The sequence below is a fragment of the Takifugu rubripes genome, chromosome 12, assembly GCF_901000725.2.
Source record: "Takifugu rubripes chromosome 12, fTakRub1.2, whole genome shotgun sequence".
NCBI lineage: Eukaryota > Metazoa > Chordata > Actinopteri > Tetraodontiformes > Tetraodontidae > Takifugu > Takifugu rubripes.
Window position 1 is genome coordinate 5,900,607 of NC_042296.1, and position 23,055 is coordinate 5,923,661.

Genomic DNA, 23,055 nt, shown 5'->3' on the forward strand with positions numbered 1-23,055 from the left:
TCTCCTCTAGAGACGAAGAAACCAGCCTTGAGAAGATGAACTGCGGTCAGGTCAAAGAGGAATCAGATGCCGATAAAAAAGTGTCCGGACTGGCAGAGAAATTCGCTCAATTAGCGGCTCAGCTGCAGGATACTGATACCTTTGAATCTTCTGGGTAACAAAAACACATACTTTTAGTCTCTTCAGTTCCTCATGAGAGTCAGGAGCATGAACTCTCATCTACTGATAGAAAAGGGGTCAGGACGGACGTGTGCTCCAGGTGAGGGTGCTTTAAAACATGATTTATTACTTGTGACATGAAAGGAAAAACCAGATTAAATAAAGGACATCTAGGTGTTTGGCCACAGCAGCAGCAGCTGTAACCATGGTTACTGTTAGTAATAAAGAACGCACCACTGCCAGTGGAACTCCTGTTTGTCTTTTTTCTTTTCCTCCAGGAAAATGTTCAGAAAATTGTTTTGCAGGGGAGGAGAAAGGTCCTGTGAACTGCAAAGCTTCTTTTAAGAGGGGCTGCTTTTAAAACAGCCACACAAAAAACATCACGACACTCCAACGCCACACAAAACACACGGTTCCATGCATATTTTATTGGGCGACATCGTTCCGTGGCGAGTGGTATTTTCACCCCAATCCGAAGAGTCACAAAAATATCTCCTTTTCTTTGTTCACACACAAAAAAAAACAAAAAAAAAACAAAAAAAAAAAACAAGCCCACTTTGACCTGGAGCGGCAGTTTAAAAAAAAAAAGCATTCAAAGCAGTTGTTTTGGATCCCTGTGGATCCCCGTTTCAGGGGTCCATGGGCGTCTGGTTCAGGTCAGAGGGAAGGTGGCAGTGATGCTCCATTCAGCTGCTGCTCTTCAAGGGACACGTTCAGAGGCGGAGCGACGTTCACAAAGCTTTACCGATCACCAGTGGGATGGAAGGAGGACACTGGCGGGGCCGTGCTCGATGCAGCCGATGGGGATTGTTGCAACGGACCGAAGGGGCCAGAGCTGCTGCCATTCAAGACACAGGCGCGAGTGGTGTCATTAGGGAAAGGCCCATCGGTGCAGAGGAACGCCTCAATGGGGCCTTTTGTGCTGGCGAGGTGGACCTGAAGGCTCTGATCAAAGATGCGTTTTAGTAACTCAACGCAACGAACGACCTGGTACTTTCACTAAAATTCGACTCATGGTTATTTAAAGGGGAGACGGTCGTTACAAAAACCTACCTCGACTGGGTGTGGCACCTCCAGTTTTGTCCCCGGAGGGGCTTTGATTACAATCACAGTCTGTTCTTTCAAGTTGGGAATCCTCTGGACATCTTCATAAGTTAAATAGGCAAATGTGATCATCAAGGTTAAGGAAAATGTCTTAGGTAGTTGGTCCCTTTTTGTTTTAATAGTTTACTGCAGCACCATTATGCACAAACTAAACACACATTCCGTAGACACTCAAAAGACAACACATTGTTTAGTAGCCTAAAAAGGTTACCAAACTTCTTTTTTTTTTTGATTTCTCCTGCAGAATGGGTCAAAGGATATCTTTGGGTGTATGTGTTGTGAGACATCTGATGAAGCTGCCCTGTACAGGAGTTAATCAGCTCGTCCAGTTTCCTTTCTGTCTGAATGAGAATGTTCATCTCATGAGACAGGATGTCGGACTTATTCCCTCTGGGCGCAGATGTCAGGACAGAAAAGAGCAAAATTCAAGTGCAAATTTAGGATTAGACTTCAAACTGGGTCAATTGATTAAAAATAGGTAGATGAAAGAACTGAGAAAACAAACAACTCATACTCACAACCATTCAATATGGTTTTTTGACTTCTTCCTGGCGAGCGAGATCCCTTCCAGAACGTTAGTGACATCATAGAGTCGTCTTTTAGGGACTTTTAGTGTCTTAGCAAGGGCATTTAAGTCTATCACTCTACTACAGGAATCCCGCAGTATCATACAAACCCTCTGCGTCAGAAAACATAGTGAGGTATCATGTCGGGGTCTTTTTGCTGTGCGGCTGATAGGAGGATCTGGACAGGTGAGGATTCAGAAGATTTCATAGTTATTCTTCAATTCCCAGAATATCGTGAGAGCAAATATTTATTCACTGAATCAGTTGTTACTATTAAAAACATCAAGAGTTAAAGGCATATTTTATTCTATAATAAATAACCACATTCCTATACATTTATAGACTTAAATTGTATTCAGCTTTATAATATTACAGCTGTAGTCCCTACCTTCAGTACCAGATGCAGAGGCCATTGGCTTTAAGACACTAGCAAACCCGCCACCATCCCTGGGTTCTGCAGATTGCTGGCAGAAAACAGTACAAATGTAATCTGTGGATTTAAACTTTAAAAGTTGCTGCACGGTGTTTGAAAGTTCAGAAAATTGTTTTGCAGGGGAGGAGAAAGGACCTGTGAACTGCAAAGCTTCTTTTAAGAGGGGCTGCTTTTAAAACAGCCACACAAAAAACATCACGACACTCCAACGCCACACAAAACACACGGTTCCATGCATATTTTATTGGGCGACATCGTTCCGTGGCGAGTGGTATTTTCACCCCAATCCGAAGAGTCACAAAAATATCTCCTTTTCTTTGTTCACACACAAAAAAAAAGAAAAAAAAAAAAAAAAAAAAAAAAACAAGCCCACTTTGACCTGGAGCGGCAGTTTAAAAAAAAAAGAAGCATTCAAAGCAGTTGTTTTGGATCCCTGTGGATCCCCGTTTCAGGGGTCCATGGGCGTCTGGTTCAGGTCAGAGGGAAGGTGGCAGTGATGCTCCATTCAGCTGCTGCTCTTCAAGGGACACGTTCAGAGGCGGAGCGACGTTCACAAAGCTTTACCGATCACCAGTGGGATGGAAGGAGGACACTGGCGGGGCCGTGCTCGATGCAGCCGATGGGGATTGTTGCAACGGACCGAAGGGGCCAGAGCTGCTGCCATTCAAGACACAGGCGCGAGTGGTGTCATTAGGGAAAGGCCCATCGGTGCAGAGGAACGCCTCAATGGGGCCTTTTGTGCTGGCGAGGTGGACCTGAAGGCTCTGATCAAAGATGCGTTTTAGTAACTCAACGCAACGAACGACCTGGTACTTTCACTAAAATTCGACTCATGGTTATTTAAAGGGGAGACGGTCGTTACAAAAACCTACCTCGACTGGGTGTGGCACCTCCAGTTTTGTCCCCGGAGGGGCTTTGATTACAATCACAGTCTGTTCTTTCAAGTTGGGAATCCTCTGGACATCTTCATAAGTTAAATAGGCAAATGTGATCATCAAGGTTAAGGAAAATGTCTTAGGTAGTTGGTCCCTTTTTGTTTTAATAGTTTACTGCAGCACCATTATGCACAAACTAAACACACATTCCGTAGACACTCAAAAGACAACACATTGTTTAGTAGCCTAAAAAGGTTACCAAACTTCTTTTTTTTTTTGATTTCTCCTGCAGAATGGGTCAAAGGATATCTTTGGGTGTATGTGTTGTGAGACATCTGATGAAGCTGCCCTGTACAGGAGTTAATCAGCTCGTCCAGTTTCCTTTCTGTCTGAATGAGAATGTTCATCTCATGAGACAGGATGTCGGACTTATTCCCTCTGGGCGCAGATGTCAGGACAGAAAAGAGCAAAATTCAAGTGCAAATTTAGGATTAGACTTCAAACTGGGTCAATTCATTAAAAATAGGTAGATGAAAGAACTGAGGAAACAAACAACTCATACTCACAACCATTCAATATGGTTTTTTGACTTCTTCCTGGCGAGCGAGATCCCTTCCAGAACGTTAGTGACATCATAGAGTCGTCTTTTAGGGACTTTTAGTGTCTTGGCAAGGGCATTTAAGTCTATCACTCTACTACAGGAATCCCGCAGTATCATACAAACCCTCTGCGTCAGAAAACATAGTGAGGTATCATGTCGGGGTCTTTTTGCTGTGCGGCTGATAGGAGGATCTGGACAGGTGAGGATTCAGAAGATTTCATAGTTATTCTTCAATTCCCAGAATATCGTGAGAGCAAATATTTATTCACTGAATCAGTTGTTACTATTAAAAACATCAAGAGTTAAAGGCATATTTTATTCTATAATAAATAACCACATTCCTATACATTTATAGACTTAAATTGTATTCAGCTTTATAATATTACAGCTGTAGTCCCTACCTTCAGTACCAGATGCAGAGGCCATTGGCTTTAAGACACTGGCAAACCCGCCACCATCCCTGGGTTCTGCAGATTGCTGGCAGAAAACAGTACAAATGTAATCTGTGGATTTAAACTTTAAAAGTTGCTGCACGGTGTTTGAAAGTATAAATGCAGACCCAGGAGTCGTTGCAGAAGCTAGCTTCTCTGAAGTTTGCAATCGCGTGCCTTAACCAATGTTCCGAGATGTCGGGGGGAAAAGACTAGACTTTTCTGACTATCTTACCAACTAATCCTTAAAGAAAAAAGGAGTCCCTGGTTTATTCCACCATGAAAATAATAACAAACAAAAAAATACGATTTCAATTACTGGGGAAGACTGATACTTGATGCAGGAGTAACGAGCCACTTAACCGGATGTTGAGCTAAAGGAAGGCGTTGGCTTCAAAATAAAAGTATATTTTAATCATTTCTCCAATAAATAATTATACGATGTAACGCGTGTTTAGCTATCATTCTGCATTTGATTAAAACCAGAAAAATAAACCAAGGTTACATTGGCATGTTTGGCGCAAAAAAGTGTTGACTTCCGGTAAATGCAATACTATGAGCGTAACCATTTTATATAACAAACTCGATCATGAACACTACAATAATTCCTTGATGTCGCATTTAGTAAGTTGTGAGAAAAAAGATCTCGTAAAGGTGCATTATACATCTAAAGTTGCTAACAATGTTTCATGTGACAGTAGCAGTAAAGAATACATGATAATAGTTGGACATTAAAAAACACGACAGCGATGCGATTAGATAAAATACTGCGTTATTTCCAAAACAATGAATTAATAATAACGCATACACGAAGTGACAACGTTGTAATGGTTTGGGCTAACCGCATTTCGCGTGTTTTCCAAGTTGATTTAACTTCATTAAGCATACCTCTGTCTGTTCAGGCATTTCTTCCCTGTCCTTGTTCCTTGGGTGGGGGTGTGTTAGAAGATATGGGAGTAATCAAAGTATTCGCTGTAAAACGCACCTTTCCACTTTTTGAGTCCTATGGGAGCAAAAGAAGCGGCGGGATGGATCAATTCTCGGGAAATCGCGCGTGGATGTGGTCGAAGCGCCTCCGAACACGCTGATCGTGCAGGTAATCCGTTCCTAACTCTCAGTTGTGGCTTCAAAAACGGTGTGATGGAGATGAGGCTTGCTTGCCACGGGTTAAAACCCATTTCCCGCGAAATCTTACAATAGAATATGTACGTAAGCTTCTATTGGTCAGTTGACGGCGTATAACTCTTACGTAACGTCACGTGACTGACCAGGCTTGAACGCCCGTTTTCTGTAAAGTGACCTTTAAAAATAGATTTTGCATTCAAAGTTTAAACCTTTATGCATTTGACAAAATAAAACAGTAAATGCACAACGCAGAATTAAACGCAGATGTTTAAAAAACATGTATTTAAATCCCTTCTGCCAAACACAAGACCACTTGAATAGCAGAGCACTGCGCTCAGAATGTAAACCACTGACGATCTAAAGAAATCAGGTCAATTGGTCAATTAAAATGCGCACATTTAATCCTAAAATATGCCATGACTTTGAAAAATTGCATCGGTCCTTTGGAATGAAAGCATATTGGGAGCTGGAGATTTTAATGAGACATTTCTACTGATGTTTGCACACTAGAGTTGACACGGGCCTCTAAAATGGTACGGTCCACACAAATCATTAATAAACTCTAAATAGCATCAGTCATCATCATCAAACTTGATCTTTTTTCCCTGGAAAGCCATGATCTGTCCTTGCTGCTCCTTTCTTTTCTTGCTGGCCTCCCAGGATGGATGCAGCGCCTGCTGGGGTGCCTGATGGGAAAATCCACCTCCACCCCTGTGAGCCTTGAGCCTGAAAGCCTCCCCTGCGCCGCGTCCCCTCCCTCTGCTGCCAAAGCCAAATGCCTTCTTCGAGGAATCATTTTTAGAATTGAATGAGTGTCTTTCTGTGTCTCTTTCCTGCTTGTGGAATCTTGACTTTTTACCAAAATCTCTCTGCATCCCCTGGCTTCCTTTTGGGTTTCCTCTAAATATATCCCCACCTCTCCCTGCACCGCTTCCAGCAGCACCTTTAGCAAGGGAAGAACAAAAAACTGACTGAAAGGAGGTCGCTTTGGGCTTCAGGTCAGGCTTGACCTCGTCGTTTGCGTCTGCCTTCGTTTCATGTCCATCGCGGCGTTCTGCACCAGCTTCTGTTTTCTGTTTCTGTTTTTTCTTCTTGAATTTGCTCACTTTGCCGATAAAGAACCCGTCGTCGCTGTCGGTGTCCTCGGACTGGGAGGACTGCTTGAGGAAACGTTCCTCTGTGCTGTCATCAAAGTACGGTTTGTCCTCGTCCTCTGATGACTCCGGCGCGCTCTCCTCTTCATCGATCTGCCTCTGAAGTGCAGATTCAGGAGGAGGTTTCTTTTCTTCATCTTTCCTTTGAGGTTTGTTTTTCATCTTGAAATCTTTGACAATTTTTACAGTGGCTGGCTTTGCATTCTTGGATATACTTTCTTTCATAATTTCTTTTTCAGATTCAGTAAAAGTTGAACCAACGGGATCTTTAAAGACATCGTCCCCTTCCTCACTTTTCTGTGGCTCTCCAGTAACCTCCCCTTCTTGCTCCTCCTGTTTGTCTGGAAGCTGTGGCCGCACGTTTTTTACTTTGTTTTGCTCTTCCTCCTTCCACATTTGTTTTCCACCCTTTGTTCTTTCCTCTTTGAAGGCCTTCACAGCCGATTTTATGGCCTCGATCTTCTTGCTGAACTGAGGGTGGGTGGCGATGCGCGCCACAGCTCGGTCTGAAATGGTCGACTTGGGATTTTTACACACCAGTTCAAAGTTGAGGTTCTTCTGCAATGCTGTTTTGGTCACCTGGCAACAGAAAATCTGTTACTACATACAGAATTTTGCCATTTTTTAAAATATAGTGCTCACATTCAACTTACCACGTCTGGCACCAAGGCCTTCATGGCATGGATTTCCATCAGCAGCCTGTCAGCTCTCCGCTGGTTCCTCTCAATTTCCATCTCTTTCCCCTTTTTCTTCTTAAGGCCGCTGATCTGACGGGTCAGTTTCCTGATGATTAATGCTCTCACCCTCTTCACCTCCTTTCTTAATCTCACCACCTCGTTGTTTAGGTTCAAGCTTTCGGACTGTTTGGTTTTGTCCAGTCCATCTGCATCCTGTGGTGCTGCCTCTGCATCTTTAGTTTCAGCGTTATCATCTCTGCCTTCCTCAACTCCAGGACCTTCCTCCTCTTCCTCTTCATCCTTAATGTCTTCCTCCAGAATCTCTTTCTCCTCCACAGATGGCTCCATTTTATTTATCCTTTTATAGAAATGACAGAATCTGTGCAGAAATAAATCCACTACAGATCAGTGACTGACACATTTGGTTATTTCTTCATAAAGTATTTTAATTTTGAATTATTTTCAATGTTCCCTATTTGATTATTTTATTTTAAACAGTGTAGTTTATACATTAAATTGGGGTTAAAAAAAACTATAGCGAACAACCTTTGATGTACATTAAGCAGATTCCACATCTATATATTTTATCGTTTTCCTCAATTCCATTTTGAACACCCTGTTTCTGCTTATGCTTAGTTTTGGTGACTTATAAAATGATTTTTAGCACAACAACATGTGTCTTCATTCAGACAAATTGCACAATATCATCGTTTCACACAAGGTTACACTCGAAATTCTAATCCTTAAACATTATTTCATGTTAAATTTAAACGGATCTGAGAGACACTGACGAGCACTAAAACAAACGTGGAGCCAGCATGGGTAACTTGGACTATGAGATTTAAATGGATGTCAGCGGGATGTCAAGATCAACCAAGTTACAACAAACAGCAACCAAAACATGATAAAACGGTTACCTAAAATAAATGTAACGAGCATCCTTACCGTTCGAAATGTAAAAATTAAACATTTAAGAACCGACAGAAACATCGCCAGCCCACGGCGGCGGCCATGTTGAATCTGACGCCGACGACGTCACTGTGACGTCAGACGCAAACGAAGGGACGCAGCGTGTCGTGAAAGGGGGAGGGCCTTACGCGGACTGTTTTTATTTATTTCTTTGTTTCATGTGCATAAAACAACAACAGTGGCGGATAATTGAAGAAGTCTGAATATTAGGATGAGCGAATGACATTTTTAGTTCCAGCCACCGCAGCGATATCACAAGTCAACCAACTGGGGGAGGATGAAGCGGCGCAATGCGGACTGCAGCAAACTCCGACGGCCGTTAAAACGGAACCGAATCACCGAGGGTATATATAGCAGGTACAAAAAAGGGGCTGGAGGGACGTTATTGTATAACAATGGCGCCTCTCTGCATATGTCAAGACTGGAGTGCCTTTCTCTGCTGCGATCCCATCCGAGCGAGCTTCAGTTTCTGGCTGCAGAAGCTAACAGAACACGTCGGTGTATTGTTAAAATTAGAGGCCCCTGCGTTACTTGTGTGACATATTGTCAACGGCTTTTTTTTTTTTTTTGCTTCCGATTTCTTAGTTAAAACCCGTCTCAATTTGAATGAAACATGGCCACAGGGGTCCGTGTCGAGAGCCGTGACGCACAACACAGCCAGTTTAATTGAATTCTATGTTTGACCAGTCAAAAAAAAAACGGCCGTTGTGATGAAAATGTGAGGTTTCATTGAGATGCCAAGACGACAGCGGTGTGAGAAACGTTGGGTCCGGGCTGCCGCCGAGTGTTGGGGGGGGCTCCCCTGCGGTGTTCATTTAGACAGATCGGTGAGAATTAACGTGCAAGAAACATTTTAAATCGGGACTCAAAGAGCGCAGGCAAATAATTGAGGTAAATGAGATTTACAGGTTGTTGTCAGGCCAGAGAACCCGCAACAGCTGTTCTCTGGACATGCCCGGACACGACAGTCTATACATTTTTGTTCTCTGTTATTCTCTTCTCTTTTCTCCTGCTTTTATCTTGTAATTATACTGCAAACTGGACGCGTTGTTCTTAAAAGCAAACAAACATGAGGCTGGTGCATAATCTGAGAGTTGAATGCTTATCTTAATACAGAATAAATCCCCAGAAATATCCCTGTTTTCTTTCCTCCACATTCTCTTTTGCAGCACATTCCTGTACCTGAAGTTCTTGGTGGTGTGGGTGTTAGTCCTGCTGGCTGACTTTGTGCTGGAGTTCAGGTTCGAGTACCTGTGGCCCTTCTGGCTCTTTATCCGGAGTGTCTACGACTCTTTCAGATATCAGGGACTGGTAAGGCTTTCTTTTCTATCACCCAGAACTGAGCTTTCGGCCTGACGGTGCATGTAGTGGATCCCTGTTTCACACAGCAAATAATCAATGGAAACAACTTATGTGCTCAGCATGGTTACAGCACTGAAACACTTAAATGGGATATCGATTGCACGTTGCCATGATGGCGTCATACTTTTAAAATATGGAGGGTTAAATGTGTGCAAAAACTACGCATCAGCATTATGCGGCCGGGGATTGACACACAAACTGGCGAAGTCTCCCAGGGTACATATAATTTATAGTATTTCTACAGCATTTTTAGGAGATATATCACTCTTTTGTGCCCAGGCGTTCTCTGTGTTCTTCGTGTGTGTGGCGTTTACGTCAGACATCATCTGCCTTCTATTCATCCCCGTCCAATGGCTGTTTTTCGCCGCCAGCACCTACGTATGGGTCCAGTATGTCTGGCACACAGGTCAGTTCAACTTCTAGTCTGTGCCAACAGCCATCTTTACCTCAAAGCATTAGTGCACAAAATCTCAATTGCCAAGTTTCAGAAGTGCTGATTATTAGTTTTGTTGTACTTGTGTGCAGAAAGAGGAGTCTGTCTGCCTACGGTGTCCCTGTGGATCCTGTTTGTGTACATTGAAGCTGCCATACGGTTCAAAGATCTAAAGAATTTTCATGTAGACCTCTGCCGGCCTTTTGCTGCCCACTGGTAAATGACAAAATCCTTTTAAAAGTATCCACTTCTTCGTGGATCGCACGTTAATATCTGACTGGTTTCTCCCCCAGCATCGGCTACCCAGTGGTGACTCTGGGCTTTGGCTTCAAGAGCTATGTTAGCTATAAGATGCGTCTGAGGAAACAGAAGGAGGTGCAGAAGGAGAATGAATTCTACATGCAGCTTCTCCAGCAGGCGTTGCCTCCAGAGCAACAGATGCTACAGAGGCAGGAGAAGGAGGCAGAGGAGGGTGAGAAGCATGCAACACAGACGTTTGTCAACAAAGCGCACAGGCAGTGTGGGTCAAAGTGGGCAAATGCGTCATTGTGATATTGTTGGAGGAGGTGCACACATTTAGCCACGGCTAATTGGAACCATATAATATAGCTTTCTTATGCCAGCTATATTATATTTATTAGCGTAGCTGTCTGCTTTGAGGACTATTGTGGTTTATTGTTCCTCAAGTCCAGCTGAGCTTTTGACATTCTGACTAGTCAAAATGTCTGCAGTCCTTTGAGAGGCTGCTAATGTTTTCACCCCCATGAAACATTAGGCTGTCCACTCCAGTGCAGCTGTGTTGCATTAATGTGTTTGTTTTCTCAATGGATACAACATCCAGGCAAAGAATTTAATATGCTTCTTCTTTTTAAAAAAAAAAAAAAATTGCTGCTGACACTGTTTGCTTTTTCTCTCTCTTCTATGTTCAGTCGCTAAAGGCAACTCAGAGGTAGAACCCTCAGTAACGTCCCAAAACGGGGCACCTCCTGGAAAGAAAAGCTCCACACTCCCATTACCTGAACTGGAATACCGGGAAAAAACAAAGGACAGTATTGGAAAAGAGCGTGAGGGCAAAAAAGTTGGAATCAACAACAACAGTATTATACACCCCCTGGACTCCAAACTACAGGAGACGGAGTATATAGAGAACTACGCTGGGGCGAAGAGACTGAATAACGACCTGGCAGGAGAAAACACTGACAGCAACACACATCCTACTTCTAAGGAGGAAATGGCGGGGACAGGGAAGAACTACAAAAATAACACTGGAGGTGGGGGAACCATTTCTAACTCCTCTCCGCGGAATCACAGTTCTTCAAATGGCAGCGTGCCACCTGGTTCCTCAGCTAAGAACGAGAAGAAGCAGAAGGGTGCAGGGAAGGCCCAGAAGGACCCGGTGGAGAACTGCATCCCCAACAACCAACTAGGCAAACCAGACGCTCTAGTACGGTAAGACACGTGCGCTTTTTTACAGCTGTTAATTACCTGGTGTACTGCTGTCTCTCAGCTGCTTGTGTCGCCCTTCTCTTTCCTGAAAGACTGGAGCAGGACGTGAAGCGCCTGAAAGCAGACCTCCAGGCCAACAGGCAGCTGGAGTCGGAACTGCGGAGTCAGCTGTCTTCTCTGAGCAGCCAGGACCGCAGCCTTCGCTCAGAGCTGGGCCAGCTTCGCCAAGACAACGAGCTGCTGCAGAACAAGTGGGTGCACACACAGCACGTGGACGTTGACGTCACAGCGTTACGCAATCAATGTCTTCTACTCGCCAGGGCGGTGAAATATTTCGCCACTTAATTAAGAACCATCGTGGACACAGAACAGGACATGGGTTTTGGAAAATTACAGAACTGTAACTTCTACAGCTCGCCAGTAGGACATTATATTGCAGTGATATATTATAGGTTATGTTCTAAAAAACTTGTGAATGATTTCCATCTTCTGATGGCATGTTTCATGTAAATATGATGCGCCCCACCAACAGTAGTAAGTAGCATCTGGCAGCACTGTCAATGTCTGAGGCAAATGATGTTAGTTTGATTGCAACAACCGTGCATATTCTTTGTTTCCACATTAGACTCCACAGTGCCGTCCAGGCTAAGCAGAAAGATAAACAGACCATCTCTCAGCTGGAGAAGAGGCTAAAAGTAGAGCAGGATGCTCGCACCGTGGCTGAGAAACAGCTGGCTGAAGAGAGGAAGAGGAAGAAGATGGAAGAGGCCACCGCTGCCAGAGCTGTAGCATTAGCTGCCGCTACCAGGTTCACACTTTTAGTGCATTAAAGGGGAAAAAAAAGAATTAAATGTAAATACATGCAAATAGTTAAACAGGAAGTGAAAAAATCAGTTTGATTTTTGGGAAATTGATTCTAATCACATAGTTTCTTCTCCCTGTCCAACAGAGTGGAGTCAACAGACACTTTGCGTAGTCGTATACGAGACCTCGAGACCGAGTGTAAGAAGCTTACCATGGACATGAAACTTAAGGAGGAACAGATTAGGGATCTGGAGGGGAAGTGTCAGGTAAGGAGGAGGAAAATTCCAGGAGAAACCAAAAGAGTAGGATTTCTGCCTGCTTTAAGCATTTTTCCTCCATGTCTCGTACCATTACGTCTCCTACTCTCCCCCGCACACACTGCAGGTGACGGTGGGCAGGTCAAAACACTCCCACTATGGCCCCACATACGTTCCAGTTGTCAGAACTGACTTGTCCTTCTAGGTCGAGAAAATAGAGGGAGGAGAGCGCTTGATCTTGTGTTGGATGTCAACAAATGGCATCATACTGAGACCGAGATAAAAGGGTGCATCTCTGCTGTTTTAGCAACATCAAATTGGACCAGATTAAGATGTGAAAACTGAGGATAATGTACAGTGCTGTCATCAGTACATTACTTTCTGCTGTAGCTTCCAAAAATGACCCTGCCAACCACTGTCAGGTGACCACCCAGATCATTAGCATGCCAATGGTCCACAAGGGCTATATTTTCAAGCTCGGTCCCCAGCGAGTTCAGACCTGAAGAAGCCTTCTGGATAGAAGGCGAAACGTCTTCAAAGAGGAGAAACACAGTCCAGTTGACAAAGAAAACTACCTTGGATACAATGACCTGGATGACTGAGAATCTAGACAGACATCTTCCAAAACTTCATTAAACACCGCACATGCTTTATTTAGTATATTTCATCTTTTATTTGAGCTTATTCTTTCATTCTATTTCTAATTGAACACGCTTTGTCTCATTTCTATACCAGGAGCTGCGGAAGTATAAGGAGAATGAGAAAGACACGGAGGTTTTGATGTCAGCGCTGTCAGCCATGCAAGAGAAGACCCAGCACCTGGAGAACAGCCTGAGCGCTGAGACCAGGATCAAGCTGGACCTGTTCTCTGCACTGGGGGACGCTAAGAGGCAGCTGGAGATAGCACAAGGTAGGCGCTGCCTGCGGGGATGGGTTAATCATCACTTGAATGGTTTTGAGTGGGATTGCGTAATCGCCCGAATGGCTTCATTGGCGTTTTCTCTGTCTCCTCCAGGTCAGATCCACCAGAGGGAGCAGGAGATCGCAGAGCTGAAGCAGAAGATAGCAGAAGTGATGGCGGTCATGCCCAGCCTGTCCTACTCGTCAGACGGCAGCAACCTCAGCCCCGTCACCCCACACTACTCCTCTAAATTCATGGACAACAGTCCCTCCTCCCTGGACCCCAACGCCTCAGTCTACCAGCCCCTCAAAAAGTGACTGGGACTCCCTCTTTTGTCAGACAGGACTCGGTCTTTTACTTTCTCTTCAGCAGATCTCTGTTTCAGGTCTCTTTTTTTCAGATGGAAAACCCCTGACAATTTTTGCACTCTAAAATATCACAGAAAGACACTCTAACCCTCCATGTTGATGCGTATTTGGCTCCACTTCAGTTCGGTTATGAGAACTATAGTTTCAGAGGGGGGTCATCTAAAATATTTTTCATATAGTTTTAGGATTGTTGCTGTTTAACTGTGACTTGTTCGAACGGGAAAAGAAATGGACGCCAAACTCGGCCGGAAAAGCCGACCCGCAACGCTTCACGTCAGTCTTCTGTTCGGCGTCAACGACCCCACAGCTACATTTTCCTCTACAGCGATGCAACATTTTGATTTTGAATTTCAAGCTTATCGGGGTTGAAGATGTTTTCAGTTCAGGTATTTCAACTAAAACCCACCTGTAAAGATAAGAGATACATGAATGTATGTTTTCCTTTCACCGTTAAATCAGTGATTGTTTAGTAATGTTCGCGTTCAGGTGTGACAGTGTCCTTTTTTTCCCCCCCTCCCTAAAATAAGAAAAAAAAAGATTTGCTGCATTCTTTAGACATTCTTCAATCAATTTGCTCTCTTGGTGTTGGAAAGGTCTCCAGGATAGACAATGCAGATGTACTTCAAACAAATGGTAAATCTCACATTACTGCTAGATTTGGCCTGGCACTGCCAAAATACCGTTTACATGTTTATTGCAATCTCTTTTCCTCTCCTCTCTGTGGACCAAATTAGACACCGTTAGGCCATTCTTTTCCCTTGATTTAATGATGTCAAGGTAACCAATTGTTACCGTCATTTGCAGATTTTTACAGTGCCTTGCAGTTTGTCCTTTTTTGAGGTGCAAAAAAACCCAACCCAGAAACACATTTAAAATGCTGGGTATCTAAAAAGCATCAAGCCCAAGATCCTTGTTTCTCCTACGGATGTTTCCTGCTTTTCATTAAAGGATTCTCAATCATTCGATGGCCATCAAATCAATCCTACAGTTACAAATTTAAAGGGAATATGGTACTGGATATGGCACACATCATTACTCTGACAGTCCCTCTATCTGAAACACCAGCCAGACTGATTGTTTATCTTGCCCAAGAGCTGGCGTTTAGTTGTTTACAGTAATGTACATGAACATACAGAGGAATGTGTCTTTTTTTTTTTTTGGCTGTTTTATTTAAGTATGAAGTGCCGAGTGTTGACGTTCTGTTTCCACGTAGCTGTAGCATAATGTTTGCAGAGGAGTGCCGTTTTGTGACGTTAGGACATATTCAGAAGGTGTTGTGTTTACAAGGTTCTGCTCCGATCACCAGGAAGCAGCAGGTGATCAGTTGGCCTGATTGTGTCACTCATAACTTTATTTATTTGATGCGGACTTCTGTTGAGTGGCACATTTCCCCAACATCCTCAGTTGAGTTCCTCTATTTTCTACTTCTAGGAAGGAGTCTGTAAAAGTGTTGTGTTGGGGGGGGGGGAGTTACCTCTCAAACATTTTGACAATGTTCGTGCTGTCATGTTACCTATCTGGGGGGGGCGGGGGGGTTGGGGGTATTTTTTTGTGAATCGCTCTGGTGTTGTGAGTTTGCAACTTGCTTTTGTAAGTTTGTGTAGGAAGAAGGGAAGGTGGAAAAGTGCTTTGTTTTATCTTTTTATTGTTGAACTATGTTTAATTTCTTCAGCCAGAGTGACGGTGACTGCGTCACACTTTTCACTTTGGCCGTCGCTATTAAAGAAAGTCTTGCTGGTGGCAATGTAGACTGTCCAGTGTGTGTTTCACCATTTCTAATTCAAGCCCAAGATGAGGAGACTGTCCTATTACATTTAGAATATAACAAGATAAATGAATCATGTTTATCTGCACAAACACAAACTTATTTCAGGACTTCTATCCATGCTTTACCTTTAATTTCACATAAATAGGAAAAAAACTCATAAAGAAGTAATTGATACAACTTTTAGAAACTGTAATAAACTATTAAATAGCTCAAATGTGTCACCACGTGATGAAACAAAATCAAACTGTTGTCTAGTATATGTTCGGGCTGATTCCTTGTATTGAAAAGAAAGAAAAACACTCGTGAAAAGTCCATGAGTCTAAAGTTATGTTATGTCCGGTATGTCCTGAATGCAACGCCCGCCTCTGGTCAACTCGCTCACGTGCCGGCGTAAATTCCGGTATTCCTGAGTGGACGTGAAGGCAACGCGACTCCAGCCTCCCCATCAGCAGTCTGCTCAACAACGTTTCTCCAGTAAAACCACCAGTAAACTTCAAACACCGACATGGATGCCCTCAAGTCGGCCGGGAGAGCCATCATCCGGAGCCCGAGTATGGCGAAACAGTCCTGGACAGCAGGAAGACACAGAAGTAAGAAAAATAAAGTAGTCGTAGACTTGTTAGGCAGCGAGTTTCCTTTAGGTTACAGCTGAGTGCACTTTACCTTGATTACAACCATGACGTGCTCAGAAACATCCTCGGAACAAAGTTAAAGCCTAAATGTCAAGTTTAGCAAGTTTTTTTTTTTTATCCCAGCAGTGTTTGTTTCTTAAGTTGTGTTTGACGGGTATTAAATGATGCAAAACGTCACTTTTTCCCGATCTACGTGGTCGTTAAAACACGCAGTGTGTACTTCAAACATAGTTAGCAGCAGTGACTTTTATTTTGAAAAGCTGGCAACTATTTGGTTTGGGTTTAAATCAATTTGAGGACTTTAAGTGACGTTAAACATGTTTTATATCACGTAGCTACAGCACTCTAAAAAAGATTTCCCCCTTACCATCCACACACCACAAAAGGTTCAGAGGTCATGGTCGGTGCCAGAACTCTGATCTGGTTCTGGCTAAAGGAGCTTGTCCACACTGAAGCCTCAACCCAAATCCCCAGTGCCCATTGTAGGACTCAAGGGGACACTTTGTGCACTAAACCTGACTTGATCCTGGCTGTAACTTCTGGTGGAATGGCCCAGGGTGGCTTAAGGCAGTCTGAAAACCCTCCTGCCAGTAACTATGATTACAATTCAGGAATGTGTTGCGTACATTGGCCCGCGTTTGCCCGATTCCCCAGTGGCCTGTTTCAAATTCAGATCAGAAAGTGCATAACTTTGCTACAGTAGGCTGAACAGTTTCTAACACGAGGAGTTGGGAATACACTCCCGTACAGGTCACTGTTGAAGTCAGTGCTCTTATGTGATTTGTTTAGATATGTGTGCTGTTATCTATGGGTCCAAATGTTCCCCCATAGCACAGAAAGTGCAGTTCTGACTCCCATAAGTGATTTGTGTTGTCTATCTGTATAATGTGGTGTTTGAACTGCACATCAATTTACCCTATTGCTGCACCTGCATGACAGAATTAGCTTATTCAGAGCAGGATAAACATGTGGTTGGGCTTTAATTGTGAGTATTAGCAGCTTTCTGTAAGTGCAGAGTGACCCATTTGTTGGAGAAGGTGGTGCATTGTGGTATAAATTACCAGGTCTTTGCTGCCCTGCCAGGTGAACATTCCGTGCCAGTGCTGACCCATGTCCCCGGTCCCAGACCTCCAGGTCTGACATGAGAGCAACAGGGTGGTAAACCTGTGGTCCCAGCTACTCCCATTCCTGGATCACTTCAGGTTGAGATTGTAATTGTGTGTCTGATCTCTTTCTTTGAGTCCTGGTGGTGCAGCAGGCTGGTTGCTCCAATCTTTAATGCCCCTGACATCTTTCTGAAGTGGTGGCGCTCTGCAGGGCCACAGTTGTAGGGTTCCACACTGATTCAGTGTCTCATTTGGACGCCCAAGTCGGCCTGGGCGAGGGATGTCTGTCAGGTCTCTTTTGTTAATGTTCAAAAGCTTTACTGCACACGAACGAGACTCTGATCCGACCCCCGATCTGAAATGATTGAAAGGCTCTGGAATGCAGCGATTCTTCTCTTTCTGACCTTTGGCACGCGTGATCAATGGTCAACATGTATTTACAGCAGGGTTGACACGGCCCGCACGTGCGCACGGCTGCGGCTGACCTCACATCACAGGGGCTAGATAGTGTGGATGTTCCGTGCCTGGTACCTGTCCTGGTCTGGTATTTCCAGGATAAACACCTCCTGAAAACCATTTTTTGATGCTGAGACTTGCTGAGCTGTCTTTAAAAAAAAAAGGAGGGGGGTCTCAACTTTGTCTCGAGGATTTTAAGAGCAGCTCATTGTAACGGTGCCTCCCCAATAGCTGCGGCGTTGGCAGGACCTCTGTCACCTCGGACTGCCGTGTTATTTAGAGCTTTGTGAATCTGTAGCGGACATGTTTTTAGTTAAGGTTTCCTCGGGCTGCACCGCGTCCATAAATCCAGCTGAAATGATTTCTCAGCCATTGCCCTGTAATGTGGAACAGATGTTCCCCACAGCACCAGTGGGAACAGACCTGATGATCCTGCAATCACAAGGAAGAGCTTATGACATCATCATCATCCTCCTCCTTCGTAAGGGCTGTGAATAATCACTCCAGTTACACGCGAGATGTTTTTCTGATGCATTTTTGGGTCGTACAGTTAACTTTTGTGCACGTGTGTGACTGCATATGTGGGCGGGTGGAACGCCGTGCATTCCAGAGGAGATAAATGTTGCTTTGCCCTTTGCTAAGCCGTCTCTCAGAGGGAATCTTTGTAAACACAGGGTCAGGGCCAGCCAGCACCACAAAAAACCTGATAAGCCCACATGCAGATAGCAGCTGTTGCTTCAGGTTCCGTTAGACGCCTCCGTCAGTGACCCAGTCAGACTCGCTGTCCGTTTGTCTGCGGGAGCTTTTGACCATAACAAAACTCTCCAGAACCGTCTACTCGGCAGGGATCTAGGACAAGGAGAAGCATGCTTTCCTCTTATCGCGGTGTATCAGAGTCCATGTATACTCATCTCTACCTGTTTACATTTTTATGGCCTTTTATTTTTATTTTTTTTAGTTGAACTGTTTATTTTGAAACAGCAGCACCTCTGACCTTGACAGTGTACAGTAGCACACCAGGAACAAAATGGCTTCAATCCAGAAACTCCACTTAAATTCATTCATTTTTTCTTTGTGTCCTTTTCCACCCGACGTCAACTGCTTTTATCCTCAGAGCTCCCAGAGAACTGGACGGACACACGCGAGACCATCTTGGAGGGCATGACCTTCAACCTGCGTCACCTGGGCATGACGCTGGTCGACCAGCCCAAAGGAGAGGACCTGTCAGCCGCTGCAGTCAAGAGGATTGTTGTCACGGTGAGGAATGTCGTAACATCAACCAAGTCCCACAGGAAGTAGCATTAAACAGTTTGTTTTTTCAGTTTGTTTGAACAAAATACTGTATAATTTCCACCGCTACTTTCAGAGGGTGTTCAGACGTGAAGTAAATGTAATAATTGTCAACTGCAGATTATCAACTGCGATATGGGGATTCCTTTTCTTTTGGTATTTCCTGGTTGGACGCAGCCGCTGCTTGATTGGTCGTCTTGAGTGACAACGTTTGAATTAAGATTCCATTGTGCTTTATGGGATAAATCAGCTGCTTCCTGTAGATAACTCGGAATGTTCAAGGTCAGGGAAGTTCAATTTTTGGCTTTTTCGTACTAATTGATGGATATTTGGAAACTATACACACACTTGAGGCAATTTTCCATCAAAACGGGGACAAAAAAGTGCAGTTGGTTCAGAGTGTTTCCATTCCAGACATCGGATTGTCCATGGAAGTAGCATCTTTAGCTATTTGTTGTTTTAAAACTTCTAGTGTGTTGTGTCTGTTTTTGTGCATTTATGTTGATTTTTTTTTCGACGAGTATATTGTCAGAATATCAATCTATTACACTAAAGTTTATTACATTAAATTATTGGAGTTTACCCATAGAGTAGCGCCAATAACTACTGTTGAAATGTTACAGTGGGACGTCATGGGTTTCCATAGTGTAGTGGTTATCACGTCTGCCTAACACGCAGAAGGTCCCCGGTTCGAAACCGGGTGGAAACATAGCTTTTCTTTAACGACCCACTTGTTAAAAAGAAATCTTTTATAATCCCTTAAACAAGTTATATTTTCAATTGAGAAAATTGGGTAAAATGTCTTAGATTTTATTTATTAGCTTTACTATAATCGAGTAAGTTGTATGTTATTTCTTCGACGAGCCAGTAGACGGCGCTGTTTCTCGTTCAGTACTGGAGCGACGCTTCATTTGAGCCCAGGAAATGTCAGACGACTGACAACTGACTTTTTCTGTCTGTGTAACAGGCTAAAGCCAGTGGAAAGAAGCCTCAGAAGGTTGCTCTCAAAATTTCCCCTCAGGGAATCGTCCTGTACGACAGCCTGACCAACAAACTGCTGGAGAATGTCTCCATATACAGGCATGTTCAGACAACTGTCCTGCAACATACACTACACGCTCTTTACCGCCTTCTCAGAATGTTGAAATGTGGTTTATGCGACGTGTGGTTTTGCCTAAACCTTGTCACCTCTGGCCTGCAGAATATCCTACTGCACAGTGGACAAGCTGCATGATAAAGTGTTCGCTTACATAGCTCAAAACACCCTCAACGGGACGCTGGAGTGCCATGCCTACCTCTGCTCAAAGAGGAAAGTAGTAAGTTATTGTCATTACAGCATCAGAGGGGACAATGGCACAAATTAATAAAAGATTACAATGTTGAAATAGGGTGTAATTTAGCATTTTCTTTGATCTGCTGATGCAAATGGCTGTAACTGGACTGTTTCCTGTTGCCCAGGCTCAGGCCGTGGCTTTGACAGTAGCCCAGGCCTTCACAGTAGCATTTGAACTGTGGCAAGAAGCCAAAGAAGGTAGGAAACTGCGGAGGAGTCGGATGTAAACTGTGGGTTTTGTACCGATGATAATTTGCTGTTGCGTTCTGACTCGTGTGTTTGCGCTCTCTTTTGCGTATGCTAGAGAAAGGAAAGAGGGCAAAGTCTGGGTCGGCTGGAGAGGCCAGCAGCAGTTCCCATTCAGAGAGGTCTAACAGCTTGGGCAGCCTGAAAGGAACAGGTGGAACAAATGTCCAAGCCATCAGTCTTATTTCATTTTCACACATGGTGCAGAACATCACTGAGCATCTTCTAAAGATTATTTCCAGCTTCTCCGTTCCCACTATCCTCTGAAAAGGATGCATTCTAATCTTCTCATCTAATACTCCTCTTATCTGCCAGATGTCACCACGGACAACCTGCTGGACTTGGAGGACAGTGTGAAAGCGGTCATGGAGACAAATGGAAATTTGCCAGAAGATCAGCTGGATAACAGGCGCAATAATAACTCTGCCTGGGTGAGTCCACTCCACTCTACAGTACAGCCTCTGATATTAGCATCTGAGGGTGGAGATCATCAGAGGTGAAGCAGCACTCTTCTTCATCAGTATCACCCCTCTCAGAGGTGAATTTAGACCCATGATGATAAATGTTTAAAAATGCCAGCCGAACTTTCTGACAGCTGCATCCGAGGTTGGGGTATTTTAGCCTTTAGTCAGTGGACACGAGGACATTTAAAATTTCTGGTTCTTCTTCTAGGAAACAGAAGATGGCCTGGATGAAGCTTTTTCCAGGTGAGTGTGACGTCTGGGTCACCCAATTAAGTGAAATTAATCCTTGCCAATGACCTCTGCTGCTTTATATAATGAAATAATCCTTCAGTTTCATGTTGGCGATCAGTACAATGCTTACAGCGCCGCTCACTGGTGATTTCTGTGTAATGCAGATCTTTTGGTCCAGTCATAAGAGACAATTCGACCGCTGAACTTTTAACTGTCGCCAGTCTAATGTGTGTTTGTGTCTCCAGCTGTGCTTTGGATAGCTATGGTTCAATTCCAGGTAAAGTCTGCAGTAGTTCTAGCCACCGCTAACCCAAACTTGCTGAATTCCAATCAGTCGGCAGCATCAGTCAGTAGTCTAGAACCGCCTCCTGTCCTTCCTGAAATGAAAGCTGATTCCTTTCCCTTCCATCATCGTCATCATCATCATCAGCCGCATTCTGTATTTACTGTGTGTCTCGACAAATGTGCTGACTCACAAATTGTGTGATTAATCTGCCAGTGTGAAATCAGAGCAGTGGGTCACTTCGAATGTGCACAGTTTGACTGAGGGATCCCTTCCTTTACTATAACAAGCACATGGGTTCATTTATAGATCATTACATCTGATACCCAATCCAAAATCCACCTCGAAGCCTATATCAGTAGTTCTGCACCTCTGCGGTCTAAAAACCAAAATCTTTCCACCTGTCTCCTCAGCCTGGCCATGTCCCGTACTAACCCCCAGGTCCTGGACACTGGGCTGACACCCCCAGACTGGCTAGCTGAACCCAACTGGGACAGCACCAACAGAAACACTCCCAACAGTCTCAGTCCACTGGAGAACGACATCTTCAGCTTCTGACCAGCACCGATGCAGCAGAGAGACAACCAAGAAGGTAAAGGTGGAGCTGATTTGTCCTCCTGTGCATTGAAGATGAGGTTGCAGCAAGTCCAGAAGGGAATAGGAGCCGATACTCAGCCTCTTTTTGCCTTTTTGTTGCCCTCTTCGCATATTTGTCCTCATATTTGTGTGAACGCACCAAAGCAATAATGTCAGTTTTCCACCCACAAACATCCCATGCAAACTAGGTCACCTTCTGTCTGAATCTGTTGTCCCGCCTTTGCAGATGTGTTTCTGTTTCTGCTCTGACTTTACAACCAGTGTTTTGTTTGTTCACAGTTATAATTTATAGCTGTATCTGTTTTTTAATGGATGAAGTCTGGGGTTCCACTCAGGCCGTGTCAGAAGAGCAGGACAATCGCCTGTTTACCTGTTGTGTCCTTAAAATCATTCTGTACGGTGATTTTCCTAAACCACGACTCATTCAGGAGATAACCTTCCAGGAGCTCGCCGAAGTGGAGCGGCTCCTTCTTGATGTGCATCTCAGATTCCATCGCCGCCGCTTCACCCTCACTGTAATCTTCCAGCATTACACAGAATTAAATATGTAAATGATTAATGAATCTGCTGTACTGGTTTGTTAATTTACTTTAAAAGAACCACATTCCCCAGGAAACATAGTTTGAGCATTTAATGTTTATTTTAAGGAGATTAGACAAGGCAGGGTAAAAATGTTATGACAGGCCATTAAAGAAATGTTGGACTAACAATCTGAGGTTATATTTAATTATTCAATATTATGTATACTAATTTTAGCAAAATGATGCATCTTATGCAATAAAATCCAGCTTCTGCTATGACCCTGCAGCTCTGTGTAATGACCAACAGGGGGCAGTGTTGTACTTTCCAGTGCAGTAACGCGTACGTGCACAGTCCATTGAATCAGTATCTGATGCTGGTCACATCTTCAGATCCGCTCAGACAGTTTCCAGCACCTCCCCGTGATGCTGTATCACATCTAATTCAGTCGGATAAACCATCGTC

General features: G+C 44.0%; 4 protein-coding genes and 1 non-coding gene across 11 annotated transcripts; 3 read left to right on the plus strand and 2 right to left on the minus strand.

Moving 5' to 3' along the window:
- Positions 1–572: 572 nt before the first annotated feature.
- On the minus strand, positions 573–5,371 carry e2f3 (E2F transcription factor 3). 3 transcript variants are annotated; one of them, XM_029845587.1, is made up of 10 exons: positions 5,058–5,371; positions 4,140–4,215; positions 3,704–3,929; positions 3,447–3,575; positions 3,135–3,249; positions 2,218–2,293; positions 1,782–2,007; positions 1,525–1,653; positions 1,213–1,327; positions 573–1,104 (listed from the first exon to the last, which is right to left on the minus strand). In XM_029845587.1, exons 1-10 carry the CDS (start codon positions 5,073–5,075, stop codon positions 901–903), a joined length of 1,314 nt encoding a protein of 437 aa, XP_029701447.1. In that variant the 5' UTR covers positions 5,076–5,371; the 3' UTR covers positions 573–900. The 3 variants fall into 3 exon arrangements, with proteins under 3 accessions (XP_029701447.1, XP_029701448.1, XP_029701449.1); XM_029845588.1 differs by having other exon boundaries at positions 5,155–5,367; XM_029845589.1 differs by lacking the exon at positions 5,058–5,371 and adding an exon at positions 4,298–4,559.
- Positions 5,372–5,548: 177 nt separating this feature from the next.
- srfbp1 (serum response factor binding protein 1) lies at positions 5,549–8,218 on the minus strand. 3 transcript variants are annotated; one of them, XM_011609014.2, is made up of 3 exons: positions 8,071–8,218; positions 7,102–7,504; positions 5,549–7,027 (listed from the first exon to the last, which is right to left on the minus strand). In XM_011609014.2, the coding sequence occupies exons 2-3, from the start codon at positions 7,471–7,473 to the stop codon at positions 5,867–5,869; spliced, it is 1,533 nt and encodes a 510-aa protein (XP_011607316.2). In that variant the 5' UTR covers positions 7,474–7,504; positions 8,071–8,218; the 3' UTR covers positions 5,549–5,866. The 3 variants fall into 3 exon arrangements, with proteins under 3 accessions (XP_011607316.2, XP_011607317.2, XP_029701445.1); XM_011609015.2 differs by having other exon boundaries at positions 7,102–7,483; positions 8,071–8,175; XM_029845585.1 differs by having other exon boundaries at positions 8,043–8,160.
- Positions 8,219–8,275: 57 nt separating this feature from the next.
- Positions 8,276–14,201, plus strand: maco1a (macoilin 1a). Its single transcript, NM_001078594.1, is given in 11 exon segments — positions 8,276–8,451; positions 9,264–9,405; positions 9,736–9,862; positions 9,982–10,105; positions 10,183–10,361; positions 10,819–11,338; positions 11,428–11,586; positions 11,961–12,143; positions 12,285–12,405; positions 13,132–13,306; positions 13,412–14,201. Coding segments are annotated over 11 exon segments (2,013 nt in total). The 5' UTR covers positions 8,276–8,371; the 3' UTR covers positions 13,615–14,201.
- Positions 14,202–15,749: 1,548 nt separating this feature from the next.
- Positions 15,750–22,868, plus strand: ldlrap1a (low density lipoprotein receptor adaptor protein 1a). Of its 3 annotated transcripts, none has more exons than XM_029845590.1 (10): positions 15,750–16,023; positions 18,742–18,884; positions 19,885–19,997; positions 20,119–20,233; positions 20,376–20,448; positions 20,555–20,650; positions 20,812–20,927; positions 21,169–21,203; positions 21,437–21,468; positions 21,888–22,868. In XM_029845590.1, the coding sequence occupies exons 1-10, from the start codon at positions 15,939–15,941 to the stop codon at positions 21,932–21,934; spliced, it is 855 nt and encodes a 284-aa protein (XP_029701450.1). In that variant the 5' UTR covers positions 15,750–15,938; the 3' UTR covers positions 21,935–22,868. The 3 variants fall into 3 exon arrangements, with proteins under 3 accessions (XP_029701450.1, XP_011607315.1, XP_003969048.1); XM_011609013.2 differs by lacking the exon at positions 21,437–21,468 and having other exon boundaries at positions 15,756–16,023; positions 21,888–22,066; positions 22,500–22,868; XM_003968999.3 differs by lacking the exon at positions 21,437–21,468 and having other exon boundaries at positions 15,757–16,023.
- On the plus strand, positions 19,554–19,626 carry trnav-aac (transfer RNA valine (anticodon AAC)). The gene has a single exon. It is a non-coding gene; the product is annotated as a tRNA-Val (tRNA).
- Positions 22,869–23,055: the final 187 nt, after the last annotated feature.